Source organism: Ruditapes philippinarum, unplaced genomic scaffold (assembly GCF_026571515.1).
Source record: "Ruditapes philippinarum isolate M1 unplaced genomic scaffold, ASM2657151v2 ctg1966_1_1_1_1, whole genome shotgun sequence".
Taxonomy (NCBI): Eukaryota; Metazoa; Mollusca; class Bivalvia; order Venerida; family Veneridae; genus Ruditapes; species Ruditapes philippinarum.
The window spans coordinates 187,855-206,028 of NW_026857613.1; the positions used below are offsets into that span (position 1 = coordinate 187,855).

The 18,174-nt window shown below is 31.7% G+C and overlaps 1 protein-coding gene across 11 annotated transcripts in view; it reads right to left on the reverse strand.

The window, feature by feature from the left end:
- Positions 1-18,174, reverse strand: part of LOC132750320 (spectrin alpha chain-like) — a 77,737-nt gene that overhangs the window by 11,292 nt on the left and 48,271 nt on the right. For 6 of the 11 annotated variants that reach the window (XM_060740275.1, XM_060740270.1, XM_060740271.1 and 3 more), the window contains 14 exons: positions 13,848-14,015; positions 9,905-10,053; positions 9,280-9,469; positions 8,564-8,667; positions 7,857-8,019; positions 7,463-7,547; positions 6,845-7,029; positions 5,655-5,869; positions 5,309-5,407; positions 3,112-3,232; positions 2,631-2,752; positions 2,200-2,332; positions 1,700-1,798; positions 1,036-1,272 (listed from right to left, as the gene is read on the reverse strand). In XM_060740275.1, coding sequence (XP_060596258.1) covers positions 1,036-1,272; positions 1,700-1,798; positions 2,200-2,332; positions 2,631-2,752; positions 3,112-3,232; positions 5,309-5,407; positions 5,655-5,869; positions 6,845-7,029; positions 7,463-7,547; positions 7,857-8,019; positions 8,564-8,667; positions 9,280-9,469; positions 9,905-10,053; positions 13,848-14,015 — 2,070 coding nt within the window. The remainder of the gene's footprint in view (positions 1-1,035; positions 1,273-1,699; positions 1,799-2,199; positions 2,333-2,630; positions 2,753-3,111; positions 3,233-5,308; positions 5,408-5,654; positions 5,870-6,844; positions 7,030-7,462; positions 7,548-7,856; positions 8,020-8,563; positions 8,668-9,279; positions 9,470-9,904; positions 10,054-13,847; positions 14,016-18,174) is intronic. The other 5 variants (XM_060740274.1, XM_060740277.1, XM_060740276.1 and 2 more) reach the window with 2 other exon arrangements.

Below are 18,174 nucleotides of genomic sequence, written 5' to 3' on the forward strand. Positions count from 1 at the left end.
GTGTTTTAATAAAATAAGGGTATGATAATGTAATATGTGTGGAATAATGTCATAAATATATCATAAATGTCGAAGTGGTTTGGAAATGGTGGGAAAGGTCTACCTTTTTTGATAACAACAAACTGGATATAGATGTACGAAGACGTGCCTAAAAACATTCATGCTTGTCTCATAAATAACACAAATATATTGTTACAGCAGAAACGAAACATGTTAACTGGAAATGAAATGTTAAAGCATAAATAAAACACGTTAATTGGAAATGAATTGTTAAAAGCATAAATTAAACATGTTAATTGAAACAGGTAGCTGCAGAAATAATGAATGTGTGAAATCATTATTTTTGGTATTAAAATCATAGATTTCACTGTTATAAAAAAAGTTCATAATCTCATAGGAAGATCTCTGATTTTATTAAATTTACATACAATAATTGTAGAGGGCTTAAAGAATATTGAAACTTTGATCAGAAAAGTTAATATCCATAAAGATTTCATATCAACAATTGTAATTCAAAATAGTCAAATTTAATGCAAAACAATGAAGTATACTGGTTTTCTATGACTTGTAACTTGAATGTGCTTTTGTATATACCGATGTCAATGATAACATAATTAATATATTTCAACTGGATAAATTACATTTAAGTAACTTAGTAAGAAATCGTTTTAAGACGGCAATTACTTATTCTCAAAATATGACGGAAACTGATTCGGAGTACAAACCTTTGATTTAAACTCAAGTCTTATCTTTCAAACATGCATAACCTTTGTCCCTACAGGAATTGAATGTTTGTATACAAAATTAAAATGTTTCATATCATACAAACACTAGAATAGCCATTCAGCCTCATAGCCATTGAACGGAGATTTGAACCCTCAGAACAGAGGTGGGTCAAAGCTCTATTACAGCCAATATAGATTTAATGCTTTTAATTCAACAAGACAACATGTTTTCCAATCATCATGAAATCTCTCTCCAGTTTTTCATATAAACAGAGCTACAACAAATATTTTCGAGGAGATTAATTGTTACCTGTTTGGTAAGAAGGGTCTGTACAGATGAAAGGTCACGACCATAGTCATCAGAGCGGACCTGGTTCTCTTTGTCTGCGATCCAGCTCTCAACAACATCCGTCTTCCAGATAAACTGTAGGAAAGCCGAGTTGTCAATCAAACCAGCTTTACGGAGAGCTGCGGCTTCATCAAGGGCAGACAACTTGTCTTGTAGTCCCTGGTTACGCTGGGAGATACTGTCCTTGTTGTGGTTGCCCTGCGATACAAATAAACAACAATAAAATTAGATACTGCAAAATCATAATTATTCGATGGTGTACTAATTTTTCGTATTTCTGTGAATACATCAATCAACAAATTTATGATCCAACAAAATTTCATTTTGTCTGCTTAAGTTTTTTTTGCATCATGTTGTTTACATTTTGCCTTTTGGAAAAATTTAAGAACACACAAAAATGTTCTTTTAGACGACCCACTAAATTTCAGGCTCACGAAATTAAGTAAATTGACAGTCCAGTCAAAACATATTATTAATAGTTTTTTTTTATATAACAAGAGCTCCTACATAACCCATTTGACTTGAAACAACAAAATTAAATTCAAAAGAGGAAAAATTGATGGATTTTTACCGTACTAAGCATTCATTTAGACATATTATTTATCTTATGTATACATTTCTTTACCTCAGCAATAAGTTTTTCTCCCTCTTTCTGTACTTCCTGGCATCTCTCTCTATGGACCTGGAAATCTGTCTCAAACACTTCATGTTTCTTTAACAAACCCTGAAATAATGTAACAAATAACTGTTTAAATATATGTATTTGCTTTTCTGCATCTGCTTTTTATTCGTACCTTTTACTTAAGATATTCAACTTTTATCATACATATACATAACTGTAAAGATTATTTTTAAAGACAGTGCTAGTGCCAACATCAAAAGAATACATATATAATTATAAACTGCATGTAAAAATGCCCAAACATATAAACCTTCCATTATTTTGTCAGTCTAAGGATGTACATCAGGACAATGTGACAGACGAACAAACATAATTATGTGCCTCTCTCTCACCACTTAATTAAGTAGTAGAGGCCAAAAAAATATATTAAAACTTCTCAAGAAAATCATCAACTTAAACAACAATAATGTGGGGGTGGGGTAAAAAAATTATGTATCACTAACTTGTACAGCTGCCATGGTATCACCCAGATCACCACCAGACAGGAGGCGTTGTTTCTCAGATATCCAAGCTTCTTCTTCATCAACGTTAGCACTGAACTGCTGGAAGGCATACGATTCTTCCAACATCAGTCCTCTGTGACAAACAAAAACAGTTATAGTTTTATATCTACTTTTTCAGCATAACATTTGTTTAATACTATTACAGCATAATTAATTATAGTTTTGTTTTGTTTTTTTCCTGTAAGGTTTTAAGTCGCTTCAACACAGTGATGGTCATATGACATTTTTCAAGCTCTACCAGAGAACTCTGGCAAGATTGGACCCATATATTATTTTGGTGTGTATATTGGACCATTGTCTGATAAAAGCATTTTTTTATCATCATTTAGTACAATGCACAATAAATGAGTAGATTAAATTTCATATTGTACCTTCGTTCAGCCATCTGTTTGAGCTCGTCCCAGCTCTTGGCAAGTTGTTCTAGTCGGTTCTGTATATCATCAGTGTTGATGTCAGACTCCCCAATCAGCTTAGCTCCTGTCTCTTGTACAGCCTAAAAATATATACACCATATATGTATTTTGTTTGTTTGGTTTTACAGCGCACCAACACAATAAGGATCATATGGTGCCGAAACAGGAAAGATGACTTCGCCTAGCTCATGTTTTACAAACTTAATGCAACACAAGGCATCAAGAGATGCACAGACTCCAGTTATTCGCACCCTTATTGTGTCAGCATTGACTTCAAAAAGTGAAATTTTCAGAAATGACCAAATCGAAGCTATGTAATGGGTCTTTTAATTTCTTTGATATTGAGTTTTTATCACTATAATTTAGTACAAAACAATTACATCTTCTTGTTTGTTTAATTTCAGTTAGAACTGTGACAAAATTATTTAAGTGTACCCACCTGAATGGCCGGTTCATGACTGGTAAGCTCAGCGTCTAGACGTTTGTGTTTTTTACGTAGATTCTGCACGCCAGTCAAATCCTTCCCATAATCCTCAGATCCTACAAGCAACTTTTTCTCCCTGTAAAACAAAAATAGACATGCAATAAAAATAAACTGTCAGCACCAAAAATGGACAAATTTATCTATAAAATTTACCCTTTGACACTAACAATCTTGTACAACTGTCCTAACTTGGATCTGAACAGAACTAAACATATCCATTGTTAATTTCTTTAAGGTATACTACTATACTCATCTTTGGGTAAAATACTTTCAAAATTTATTGAAATCTAGTAAATTCCCCGAGTATGTTTAATTTGAATAAGTGAATTTATAAACTATGTTTGGGAAGCTGCATTCCCTATTGCTTGTCAAAACAATTTGGTCTGTTCTTATAAAAACTGACAGTTGTATTTCTTTAATGACACTATGTAATCATATTGTGATTACCTGTAGAGTGTAAATAACGAAGCGTATTTTTCCTGTGTGTATTCAAAAGATTTTTTTTCTATATGTTTCAAAAAATACGTGTTCCATGATGCGAACTTGATAATTAATCAGTGGTAACATTAACCAGGTTTTGTCAAAACTTTTATGGAACATTGTCATCATAATTATAATAGATCTAATATATGAATAATTTATAATAATTATACTAATATATCAATAATGTATAATAATTTTTATAATAAAATTCTCTTTTCCATCAAATAAATTTCATGAGGTAATTAGTTTTCACATGACTCTCTAAGATTACCATATACATTTATAGAACAGTATATATGATTTTCAAATGGAAACAAGTAATCATGCATACATTTTAGAAAAAGTTTATACACTGCCATGGCGGCATTTTTTTATTAGAATTATTTATGCTAAAATTAAGGCATAGCAAATACAATAGACTAATGCCAAATATCAGAAGTATATAAGAAAGAAAATATGTCTTGCTTTGGCAAAGAGAATTTGACTATTATGTTGGCAAGCATTTATACAAATCAGAAATTATTCAATTCTTTAAATGATTTTAGAAAACAATTCTGAAATAAAGTACAGTATATCAGCCTATTATTTTCAAATAGCTTTTGAAATAACATATATATACATATATATACATAAACAATTGTACACACAAGAACTGTGATGTTTAAGTTTGATTTGGCAAATAAAGTTTCAGAAACTATCCAAGGCTATTGAAGTAAGATAAAGGGAAAGAAAGAAATTAATGAGTTCAAAGTTCTCCTTTTCTTAATAAAATAGTCAGAATAATCAATCAAAATGCAAATTTTTACAGTTTTTTTAAATGCAAATTTTTACAGTTTTTTGTCTTACAATTAGTTTACCTACCGATCGGGGTCTCCCATATACCCTGGAAAGCTGCACAAACATTTGGTAATTAATAATATTATGCTTTGCTGCAAAGTACTTTAATTCATGTGTGCAAAATAATATATCAGAAAACCTAGAAACCCTGAATTAGGCATTATTTTGATTGGTTTTTTATAGAAAAAGGCTGCTTTTAGGAGAATTAAAAAACTTTAACTTCAGACATATGCCTGAAAACTGGTTCCCGTGCTTTAATTTCATTGCGGAGTACTTTTTAAGTAGGTATCAACTATTTGTGTAATTTCATCTGCATACGGAGCTTTGCAACTGCCATAAACAGTATAAAATAGGAAAATGGCATACTAGGAAAATTGTAAGCTTTTACTACAAACTGGTGTTCAAACCATTTACACTAACCGGTTTTCATTGTAAGGTTCTAATCTGAAACTATTTTATAGCATTGGTGTTAGATAAATGGTGTTAGACCAAACTGTCACAGAAAAACATCACTTCTGTAAGGGCTAAATTTCATAAACTCCAACCCCATGGGACCAAAACTTTTCAGAAAATAGCTAACTTGTTACGTCCTTATCTGTATCCCATAGGACCAAAACTTTACAGAATATTGCTAACCTGATAAGCCCCTACAAATATCCCATAGAACCAAAACTTTTCGGAAAATAGCTAAACAGATAGACCTCCACCTATTAAACTATTTTTTGACTGGTGCTAATTGTTTAAGATAAAATCTGTCTGTGAAACAGCAGTTAAAAATAAAATTCATTGTTAGTAAATATAATGTAAATTTAAACTTTTTTTGTATTCTTACTTGATCCAAGCCTCCTCGTCATCAATGTCTCTCAGGAACTGATGCATCGTGTTAGCTTCGTTCAATCTTGTCTTACGTACAATAGCCAACTCCTTGATCCTGAAATATAACGTGTCTCCTTTAAAATCTTGTATATGTTCACTTTCATTTGAAGTACAATAATTTATTATGTATCAATTGTTTTTATTTTCTTACAAAAGACTTTGATTTTTCTATAATGCTAAACTTGGAAGTTGGTATGGTCAATATCTGTGATGAATTTTCTATTCCAATTCCTGTAATATATTTTTCACTACAATTAAACAAAGGAAAATTTCTACGACAAAAATAAAACTGCCATACTTACTTCTCGTATCTTTCATTGATTGTTCGCTTCCTGACCTCAATGCTTTCAGCGTCCCACACTCCACTCTCTATGAACTGATCAGCCTGGGAGTTCAGGTCCTTGATTCGATCCTCGTGGGCGGCAATATCGGCCTCCAGCAACTGGTGCTTCTTGGACAGGTTCTGGACCGAGGCAAGATCCTTGCCATACTCCTCGGAAGCCAACATTTGTTCAACCTAGAATAACCAAAATAAATATGCTAAAAATAACGACATACAAGTCTTTACTTTTAAGCTTTATTTAACACATTAAGCTAAGCTTCCACAGAGAAATAAAGGTAAAAGATACCACACCATCACTTGATAAACATTATGTCTGCTGTTTATCCTTTTTTCTCAAAGATAAAATGAAGAATATGACACTTTTCTCATTACAATATCTTTGTTACAATATCTTTGTATTACCAGAGGTTTTCAATAACTGCATAATCCTAAACAAATTGACTAAAACTTGACCAAATCTATACAAACCATTTTCAATATTATAATTAGCAGTAAAGTTTTCATATCATCAGATATTATTTCATAAATTCCTTAAAGCTGCATGCCTCCAGATAAGCCAAAATATTTCAAGAAAAATAAACTTAAGAAAAATGTTCTAAAATTTTAAGATCATTAGAAATATTCAAGATTCAAGTAATAATGTACATTTTATGTGCTTAAAATGATTGATTTTCAGAATTTATTACCAAATTTCTACTGCGTTACTAACGCAGTAAGGGTCAATTTTGCATAATTTGGCCTCTTTTCAGTAATTTATGTGGATTGTTAGCGTCGTTTGCAATGTGTTAATTACTTTCCTTGTTATTTTCACACATTTCACTTTTTAAGTACTTTTTAAAATTTTCATGAAAATAAGCATTAATCTGGATGCGTGCTGCTTTAATCTTCATCAGCATATATGGAAATTTCTAGGGCACAATCTTCATAAGTATGCAGATTATTAAATGTACAGTCATGTCATGTAATGACAATTTTGAAAATGCTATATGTTCAATACACAACTTGGCATTGCAGATGAAATTTGAGCAAATTGCTAACTGTTATATAAAATGACAAGGCAGGGAGTTTAACCTGCAACAATACAAAGACAGACCCTAACTATGGCGCATCTCGACAAATTTATAAGAAATACAAAGACTTTACTCGTACCTCGCCTAGCCAGAATTCAATGTCCTTAACTCCAGCATTGTAAGTCTGTTGTCTACTGGCCTCCTTTAGTTTATCACTCTTTTCAGCAGACTTGGCTACCAGGGTCTCCCACTGAGAAGCAAGACTTTCTAGACGTGCCTGCACAGCCTCCTCTGACCCAGCGCATTGTTTCTGGTCAATCAATGCTGAAAAATTTCAAACAATTCACCAGTCAGTAAAACATTTCCCCAATAACTAAAAAATCTAAGAGAAAATTATTTCTATAACCGAACTTGCTAATAAGGGCATACTTTTAAACAAGATTCAACTTTTTCAAAATATTTCTAACTGGTACTGGTAGTCAATAGTGAATCAACACAAAACTTGGATTTAAAAACATTTGGTGATATTTCACAACAAATCCTAATTTCATTAAGGATAATATTTCAAGTCAGGGACAAATACCATTTACTAATGTATAATATTAATACATTAATTTATACAAATCTATTTTTACTTTGAATGTGTAGGAAGCTATAAGCTTATTGAAACAGTCTCAAATCCATTCCTGGAACCATCCTAAATTATACTATTATCACATCACATTCAGGTGAAAGGAAAGTACAGATTTATTCATACCTTGTCCAGTGGCTAGAAGAGCCTGAAGTCTGTCAGCATTGGCAGCCAGTTCTGCTTCAAATCCTTGATGCTTCTGATGCTTACTCTGTTAAAAAATAAAAACAGAATTATCTTTTAAACTAAATAGCATGCATGTTACAAGGCCATTAGAAACTTTCTTCTACATTGCAAATTACATGTATCACAAACTAGATTTTTACAGTTTCAGCCCTTATTTCAGTTAAGTCTCTTTAAGTTAAAAAACAAAAAAAACAAAGCTGTTTTACTGATTTTAACAGCATTTTAACCTATCAACCAATTTAAACAGCATTTCTACCTTTGGTTTGGATTGCCAATTTGTTAATAATGAAAACCCTGCTCAACTCATACACAAAACGTTTATTGAAAGCTATACCTGAATGTTAGCAGGATCTTTGTACGACTCGTCACTAGCGATCTGAAGTTTCTCCTGTAGCCAATTCTCCATCTCGTCAGCATCTCTAGAGAACTGTTGGAGGGTCTGAGCCTCGCCAAGCTTCGAACGGTTGTCAATAAGAGCGTCTTTCAAGTTAGTCCATCTGTTTTTTAATAATTAAATTTTAAAGATTTAGTTTATCAGTTAATTAGTTTGATACAAATTATTTAGTATATTCATATAACAATTAAGAATATATTGCAATAAGTACTTCATTTATAATGGAATCAGTAGAAAAATGGTAGATTATAGATAACCTGACTACAAAGTGTTCAGTAACATCTTACAATAACTTTCAATTCTATTCCAATAAGTACTTTATATATGATGGAATCAGTACCAGAATTGGTTAAAAAAAATTCTCACATTTTACATGGTGTACCTATATACAAAATTTTAAATCTCTTCCATCCGTATTCTTATTGAAGAATCTCACTTAATTTCATTGTTACACAGTTTTGAATATAATTTCAACAATTCAGTTCACATTCCCAAGATCAAGCTTTAATATACAATCATTTAATCAAGACAGCTGTTGATACTGGAAACTTTCAACTATTCCTATGAATTTCCAAGTAAGCAGCTCAATTAAACAAACAGCTTTTGAAATACAGAAGATATGTAAATAATAAAGGGAAGTAATTCACCTGTCAAGCACGGCATCACGTTTGTCTTCAATGGCTTGGGCATCATAATGTTCTCCACCAATCAACTGGTCAGCAAACACCTGCAACGCCTGTATCTTCTCTTGCTGTAATAGATTAAACAATGTCTCCATATAACTAATATACAATATGCACCACTGTTTGTATAATAAATCTTAGTCATATGTAGACTTTAAAGCAACAAGTCATTTGGAAAGAAACTAATTATTCTATTCAAAGTCTAACGGACATGAATTATGTATACACAATTTGATAGTTTTCATTTCCCTGTATAGGAAATAACATGTTTTCACCAAGAATGTTTTTCAGAACAGTTTTACTTTGTCCTTAATTGGAATGACAAAATAGAATTATTTTCTTTTACAATTCAACAATACTTTCAAATGCTTAAAAAATTTGTCATTAAATTTGATTCATATCTATGCAGAAAATTAGTTTTTTTTTATCACACCCCTATTCAACATGCTTCAACTATAAACCCTAACTAATGGTGTAAGATGGCTCAGTGGTAAAGGTGTCTGCTTCTCAATCCAGGGATTGTGGGTTCGAACCGTATTACAGTCCAAACCATACTTCCTTATAAGACACCAGTACGGGTGAGTTTTATGAAGCTGGTGTTGGACTCAGAAAAGGTTTAAAGATCCTCTAAGCTTTCAACATAAACCCGCTAAAATAACTATATCTAAAATTAAACCAACCTGGCTGCTAATAGCTCTATCAAAGTCCTCGTGCTTCTTGATCAGTGACTCCACGTTATCACCGTCCACCTGGTCACCTGACAGGAACGCCTCTCTAGATGCCATCCAGTACTCGGCCTGCTCACAGTCACGATAAAACAACTGTAACTCTAAACACTGATCTAACTTCATACGTCTCTGTATCCATGCCCTGAAAACATTAACAGAATGTGAGAGCAAATTTTCAACCAGTAAATAATGTATGATTTAATATTATACAGTAAAACCTCGGTTTCTTTTATCTAACTGGTTTACGTTGAATTTTAATGATTCTTATGTAAGCATTATAAAGAATGTCCTCTGAAAAGGTGACCAATAAAAAATATTTATTCCAAACTTATAAATTACCAAAAATATGTTATCCTGACCAAGTCAATATGAATAACTTGGTCTTATTCTAAAAATACTTTACGCCTCAAAAAATCCATATTTATAAAAAAAATTAAATATATCAAACATGTGTTAAATAATGTTTTAATGAGGCATACTGGAGCTAAAAAAATCATATTTTTTTCAGAAACTTTGCAATCTTTATAGCAGAATTATAAATCAAAGAAATAAGAATATCTAAAACTATATAACTTACTGTTCTAATTCTTCTCTGGCCACGGCAAGTTCTTCAAGCCTTGTCTTCACATCTTCACTAGCATAATGCGAGTTGTGCAACAACTGCTGGCCGAACGTTTCAAATGCTTGGAACGTACCAGACCGCGCATCAATCTCCGTACGATGCTCCTACAATACGCAAATATTTGGATTAGCGAAAACATTTATATTTCCTTAAGTCGTTTAAGCCATTACCTTAAATGTGCCTAACCACACAGACAAATTTGAAAGCACTACAATATACATTTAAATCAAGGAGTAGGCTGGATTTTACAGGGAAAGAACACAATAAAGGGCATGTATTGCAGTTTCTTGTCAAATAACATCAATTATAACTACAAAAGATTGTTCCTGTCAAAAGAACTGGTATCACTTAATGCTTCAAGTGTAAGTAAAGCTATGTAGATACTTCAGCACTGATACTATAATCATCATATTTAAACTAAACTAACCATAACTATTTTTCCAATTTCTAAAAACAATAGTTAATTTATGAAAACAATATTAAGCTGGTAATGGGTCACTGAGTACAATATAACTATCCAAAGTCATTGCCACACATCAATATTGGATTGACGTGAGTGAGTTTCATATAAGCTTTAAGCTTTCTACTCAATCCTGGATGCAATATATGTATGGAAATTTTGTTTAAAAACAGAAGATGAAATAGATATTGTTTAAAACCAATATTGGATTGCAACCAAAAATTTGTATACAAAAATTAACCAATAAATATTGTGCTACAACTTCAATAATTCTTAATCACTTAAAACCTTCACAATAATTTATAAACATTATAAAATTGGATGCACATTACATTGTCAGTTTTTAATTCTTTAAAGGTATCAAGTCCACTGCAAACCCATGCAAATTCATTTAATATGGCAAATTACAAGATAGTTTGATATATATATATATAAAATCAATCATTGTATAAGTTTAACTATACTAAAACCTTGCAAATATTTCATTATCTTGTCTATTAGAACAACATAAAAGAGTATTTTGTATAATACAAATATGATATATATAATCTACTGCACGGATCTCTGTTAGCTGCAATAAGATATCAGTTAGTGATATATAAAGGACAAAATGCAGGCCGCATAGTCAAGTGAACAAATGTACCTGTGAAAAACCTGCAAAAAAAGTACTGTAAGTGTCTCAGTTTAATAAGTAATACCCAATTATATTCTGATAATGCATGTACAATGAATTGTCCTGTCAAACTGTGATTTATCAAAAACAGGTCTAAAGTTACAATACTAAAACTCTAACCCCTGAATGTCTTCAATGAACTAGTCTTCTTTTTATTTTTTGGAATTGAACTTTGGAAATTTCAAGGATTTCCAAAACTGAACTTTGGAAATTTCAAAGATTTCCAATGTAAAAACATAGAATTGTTTGTTTGTTTGTTTGTTTCATTTTACGCCTATTCCCAACAGTATTTCAGTCATATAGGCGGGTAGTTTCCTAACCATCGTTCCTGGAGAGTTACACCAGTACTAGACTACCTTCCTCCGTAAAAACATAGAATTAAGCGGCCATCAAAACACAGTCAAGTCAGCCTATAATCTAGAGCAAGCTAGTAATTCTGTACCTGCTCTATATGGGTGACAGATGCTTATTTAATAGTATTATCATGGTAATGCTCAAAGGGCAAACGGCTCATAAAGGATCTTAGGTTCAAGCCCTACTGGAGAAACTACCATGTTTCTTTATACATGTATGATATTGATACTAAAAGTTTTCAGAAACAGATTCAACTGAGTTTCAAGCAAGTTTCTTTTCACAAACAAACTTTCAAAATTATATCGACTGATCTCCGAAAAAAGTCGAACCAATGAAAACATGCATAATACATGTACATAATGTTTAAACTAAAGTTTTATATTTAGGAAATAGATATCAATTCTGAGTGCATTGTTGTAGAATAATGCACGGTTTGAGTTCAAATGCGTAGTAATATAATCACGAAGGCCGATAGGCCTGAGTGATTAATTACAAAGCATTTGAACGAAAAACGTGCATTATTGTACAATAATGCACGAAGAATTAATATCTATTTCCATTCTAACACGTCAAGAAAAAAAAAATTATTATTATAAAGTTGGACTTTATGTTTGGCGGTTAAATTTGTTTTCGCCTTAGAGTTTCCAATAGAAACGTTCTTTAAAGGCCGTTCCAGTGGGTTGAAAAAACTGTCGTTAAATCTACCGTGTGTAGAAACATTTTGAGAATAACGAATTTTGAAAACGTTGATAAAACTTTGTTTGTTTATTTTATTTCATTCTATAATTTTCCAAGCGAAATACAAATTATTAAAAGTGACATAGATGTAAAACTTAACTCGTCTGCGACGTTAAAATAGCGTACTTGATTTTGATTGTTTTGCACGTGCTGTTTGGCGCTACATTGTGACGTCACGTAAACAACACTTTAAACGTCTGTACAGCGTTAAAGACTGAATTAAAGATATTGGTGTTCGGATTTATTTTCTTAGTTAGACCATTTTCTATCATTCTAGATAGTTTTCACAACAAAATTCGACAAAAAATTGTTTTTATTTATCAGATTTTTCAAACAAAATGGCGCCCTCAATGTGAAAATACACAGGGAGATAATAAGAACGGCGAGTGCATTGTTGCAGAATAATGCACGCTTCGGGCCTTCTTTGTCTATATAGAAAAATTTCCGATAGTGTTAGAATAATGAATTGGGTATTACTAATCAGAATTATACATGCTGTTAACATTACTATCATATTGCCTCTGACAACAATAATTGTACCCTCATACACTATTAAACCTGGTGAAAGTTTTCTTTATATATTCAGTTATCTGGTAAGGGGAAATTATTATTCAGAAACAATATTATATTTCTATACTAAAGTTCGTGTTAACCCTTAACCGGCTGAATTTGTGTAACGAATTTGCCTTGCTTTGAAATTTTGAAAGGTCCACTCAGAAGTTCAAGAGATGCAAAACTTGAGCTACCAACAGTATAGAGCCCGGTCAGACTGCAAAGACGTGCTAAGCTGACTCCATGCCGGTGGCAAAGACTAATTTTACCACATTCAAGACAAATTTTGCAACATTCAAGGCTAATTTAGCCACATTCAAGACTAATTCTGCCACATTCAAAACAAATTTTGCCACATTCTAGGCCAATTTTGCCGATGTCGATAAGCTGTTTATATGCTTAAGACTAATAAAATTTATGTTATGTTACTTATTATGCCACATTCAAGGTTAATTTTGCCATATTCAAGGCTAATTTTGCCACTTTCAAGTCTAAATTTGCCACATTCTGTTCCAGCCGGTTAAGGATTTTATAAACTAACTTTCCTATGTAGCTTTGCAGAGCACGCTGTAAAGTCAAAGGAAAACCCATGCAGATTATCAGATTTTGTTAGTGTTACACTGCAAACTGTGTCATATCCTGTTAATAATCTATAATCTTATATCAAGGTAATGCTTTCTAACTAACTAATATGTTATGCAATAAACTTTGATCACATGTCACATATAAACGGAAATATATATGGTTATATAATCTTCTCAAAAAATCAAAATTTCTGATTGGTATCAAAATTATATATCACCATAATAAAAATTCATTAAACATGTTTAACTTTCAACATTCTGGTCCCTTTACATGTGACAGTTTTCAATATATGACATATTAAAAGTGTAAATAAAACTTATGGGCATACATTCAACTCATACTGTGAAATGCTGAAATATTTTCAAAAACAAAATTAATAACATAGGGGGTAAATGCAACTGTCCATTCCTTGTATAATTCACACTGGGCGGGTATGCATTTAGACATCTCAGGCAAAAATTATGCATGAAACATTACGACCATCTTCTCGTGCAAGGTTACGACGCACGTGCAGCAAGTATGTCATGCCATATCACCTCGTCCTCCGGTTCAATTTCTTCGCCCTCCGCCTGGGGCGGCAGCTGAGTTATACCATAGTGGCTCACAATCTCCGAACTGAACATCTGCAAATTGACAGTAGGTTCGGTTGAGGTCGCCATTAGCTTTTCGATATTCTCGCACGATGGCGGGGGCTGTGTTAAATCCTGGAAATTGTTTCAGTTTCTTGTTTCAGCAAATTTTTTCTCCTTTTCTTTAGTTTCTTATCAATTTTTTTTTCAATTCTTAAATCTGTGTAGCTTGCAAAAATATTGTATTAGTAAGATTTTTTTTTCAGGGACGCTAGTTTCCATTATACTTCATTAAGGGGATCCCTACAACTGCTGTACAATATAAAATATTGAAAAAAAAAATATGATTAGATCCAAAAAGAAGCCTACCCACTTAACTAAACAGAGGTAAAAAAAAAGAAAAACTGACATGACACCAACAGTCGTTCAAGACAGATACACAGTTTTGGACAGACATAGAAACAGTACATGGTGATAGAACTGTTTCCAGGGATAACAGAAACAAGAACATCACCATAGCAACATGGTGGTTAGCAAGCTACCACTTGACAACATCGACTAGTCTGAGGTGACGGTCAATCAACACAAAGGTGATACAAATAGTGGAAAGGTATACATGAAAAAAAATGGGGTTTTCCCTCCATTAATTTGCCATGTATGGTTTTTCTAGTAATAAACATTTGATTAAAATAAATATTACAAAAATCCATATTATTCATTTTTTCCCCCTACTTTAAAACATTTAACACATGTTTTTATATTTTTTATTAATATAAATTGTTTCCATTAAAGAAAAAACATTTTGCCAACTTTACATTAGAAAGTAAACCATTTTCAATTTAGACCATGTTTCAGTTTTAAACTTTTATATAATTTTCAGGGTATTTTTATTTTATTCTTTACAGACTAGGAATTATGAACCAGAATAACCCTTAACATAAGTTATGAGACACATAAACTATCTTTCCTCACTAATAGAATTTTTTAGGTTTTCTGTATAATTATAAGAAATGCAACCAAATGAATTTTTCAGTTTTCTGTATATAAGAAATGCAACAGATTATTACATTTTTTTCTTATCCTACTTAACACTTTAGAATTTTAAAGCCTTGAATATAAATCATATACATTGGCCTAGATTTTTAAAGCCTTGAATATAAATCATATACATTGGCCTAGATTTTTAAAGCCTTGAATATAAATCATATACATTGTCCTTCACACAACTGAGTCAATTTGCTTGTCATGACATTTATGTCGGAATCCTAAGAGAATATTCCAATTAATGATTAAGTTATAAAACCTCAAGTCACTAATCTAATCCTTTAATGAACCTAATTTTGTAAGGCCAAAATCTTTCCAAATGAAGTGATATTGTTCTTTTTTATAATCTCCCAGTTCTAAACTACCTCATAATTGTGCAAGAATATACAAAAGCTTAAAAGCGAACCTCCAAACAGAGACACGATTTTTTACATTAGATATGAGAATACAAGAATAATATTAACTGGGTTATAAGCTTTTTTTAACAAATAAACATCATGTTAAAATCCAAAATACAAAACTGTTTTTGCTAAAAGCTGGATTATATATAAAATGCTAAAGCCAAGGTGTTAAGAGATATATATACTTCAAACTCAAAAAATAATAATGCTACAGAAAAAAGAAAAGCATGTGTTGATTTTTTTCTCTCGTCCATCTAGCGTAACAAAATACATTTTGGTTAGTAAGTTCTGCGTCATTCCATAAAATTGTTTTAGAAAAACATTTGCTAAGCTACACACCACAAAGTATATATTGAAATACACCTGGACAAATTCTTTACACATATAAACATTTTATAACAAAAACTCTTTACTAAAGTATATACACAAAAAAAAGAAGAACGCTTTTATATTACGTACATAGATAAACAAAACTAGAAATGTGTCATCATGCCACGGATGCCCCCGCATGCAGCCAAAATTTCAGATGGTGCATTAATTATTTTTTTCATTTTAATTTCAAAGCCCTTAAAACTTTTCAATGTTAACACAAACCATTTCCATACAATGTTCAAAGCACTGAAATTATTCAGTCTTAACCTTTTAGAAATAGCATATTGCATATTTGTAGCCAAAATAATGGCTAAAAGAATGAGTGGTAAAACTGAAAGTTCAAAATTTTTCCAACATTCAGGAAAGATAAGTTTGTCTAAAATCATTGAACCATGACCAAATTCAAACTTAAACTGCTTATTCCTTGAAAATGTATCTATATTATTTTCAAAGTGAAAGGGACATAACTCTGCCAAAAAATCATCAAACCATGACCAAATTCCAACTTGACCTGCCCAATCTTTTGACATATCCATATGTCAAATTAAAGTTGAATATGTGACACTGTTGGGTAGATAAGGAACAGAAACTGTGAATTTCATATTATTTTCAAAGTAAAAGGGGCATTACTCTACCAAAAATCATTGAACCATGACCAAATTTGAACTTGACCTGGGCATTCCAAAAACATATCCATATGTCAAATTTGAGTTGAATGTGTTGTACCTTGAGGGAGATAATGAACGGAAACTGAAAATTTCATATTATTTTCAAAGTAAAAGGGGCATAACTCTCCTAAAAATCATCGAACCATGACAAAATTCGAACTTGACCTGAATTTTTTCATGACATATCAATATGTCAAGTTTGAGTTGATTGTGTTGTACCATTGGGGAGATAATGAACGGAAACTGAAAATTTCATATTTTTTTCAAAGTAAAAGGGGCATAACTCTGCCAAAAATTATCGAACCATAACCAAATTCGAACTTGACCTGTATTTTCTCATGACATATCCATATGTCAAGTTTGAATTGAATGTGTCCAACTGTTCTTAAGATAATGAACGGAAACTGAAATTTCATATTATTTTCAAAGTAAAAGGGGCATAACTCTGCCAAAAATCATCGAACCATGACCAAATTCGAACTTGACCTGTATTTTCTCATGACATATCCATATGTCAAATTTGAATTGAATGTGTCCAACTGTTCTTAAGATAATGAACGGAAACTGAAATTTCATATTATTTTCAAAGTCAAAGGGGCATAACTCTGCCAAAAATCATCGAACCATGACCAAATTCGAACTTGACCTGTATTTTCTCATGACATATCCATATGTCAAATTTGAGTTGAATATGTCCAACCGTTCTTAAGATAATGAACGGAAACTGATGATGACGGAATGACAGAATGACGGAAGGACGGAAGGACGGAAGGACGGAAGGATGGAAGGACGGAAGGACGGAAGGACGGAATGACGGAACAGGGTAACACTATATGCCCCGGCCATTACATGGCGGGGGCATAAAAAACAAATTGTAACTGTATATAGTAACTGAACGAATAAATATATATCTAAATAAGTGGTATATTAAAATAGATAAATTGTGTCAACATACATAAATTTTGTTTTACTATTGCCTATATTATATTTCTAACAGACTACAGCTGTGGGAAAAAATAGCCTAATTCATATATGATACATTACAGCAAGTATTAATCAGTGAAGAGCAAGATATACATGTATCTAATCATAACTATAATATAAGCATGGATAACATAATATTGAATCTCATGGAAGCTACGTCGATGGAAAATTTTTTTAAAGACTAAGAAATTTTCATCATGTTAGTGGTTTGTTTACAGAGGGCAAAAACGTTGATTAACTTAAGCAGTATTACATTGTTCACTTATTTTTGAATACAAGTGTAATTTAGTGAAAACATAACTGAATAATAGATGCGGATAACTAAATAACATTCAATTAATAACAGATCTTTTCAAAAGTAATCCTTTAAAATCTTAAACTGTTTTAGAAAAGGCATTTTATCACACAATGCCACAGGTTTTCATAATAATACATGTAAAACTATTCTGTATGTAATTCTTTATAATACACACATTGATATAGAAATAACCTGTCAATGATTTAAGTGATTTCTTTTTCACTTCTTTTTCTGATTTTATAATAAATATATACATGTAGCATGTATGAGTCCTTCATTTGTTGTTACTCTATAGAGACTTAGATAAAACTCATTCAAAAAACAATACAAATCTTGGCTCAGGCTTAAAAACTTGACACTTTTCCTAGATTTGTTTAAAGGAAGTCAAAATTAATTGTCAACATATGTTAAAACCTCATTTAAAATGGGCTATAAATGTGAAACAAAACACTACAGAAGCAAACTGTCTTAAATAACCTAAAATTAAGATTATATACATCACCCTTTCCATAAAAACTATGTTAAAA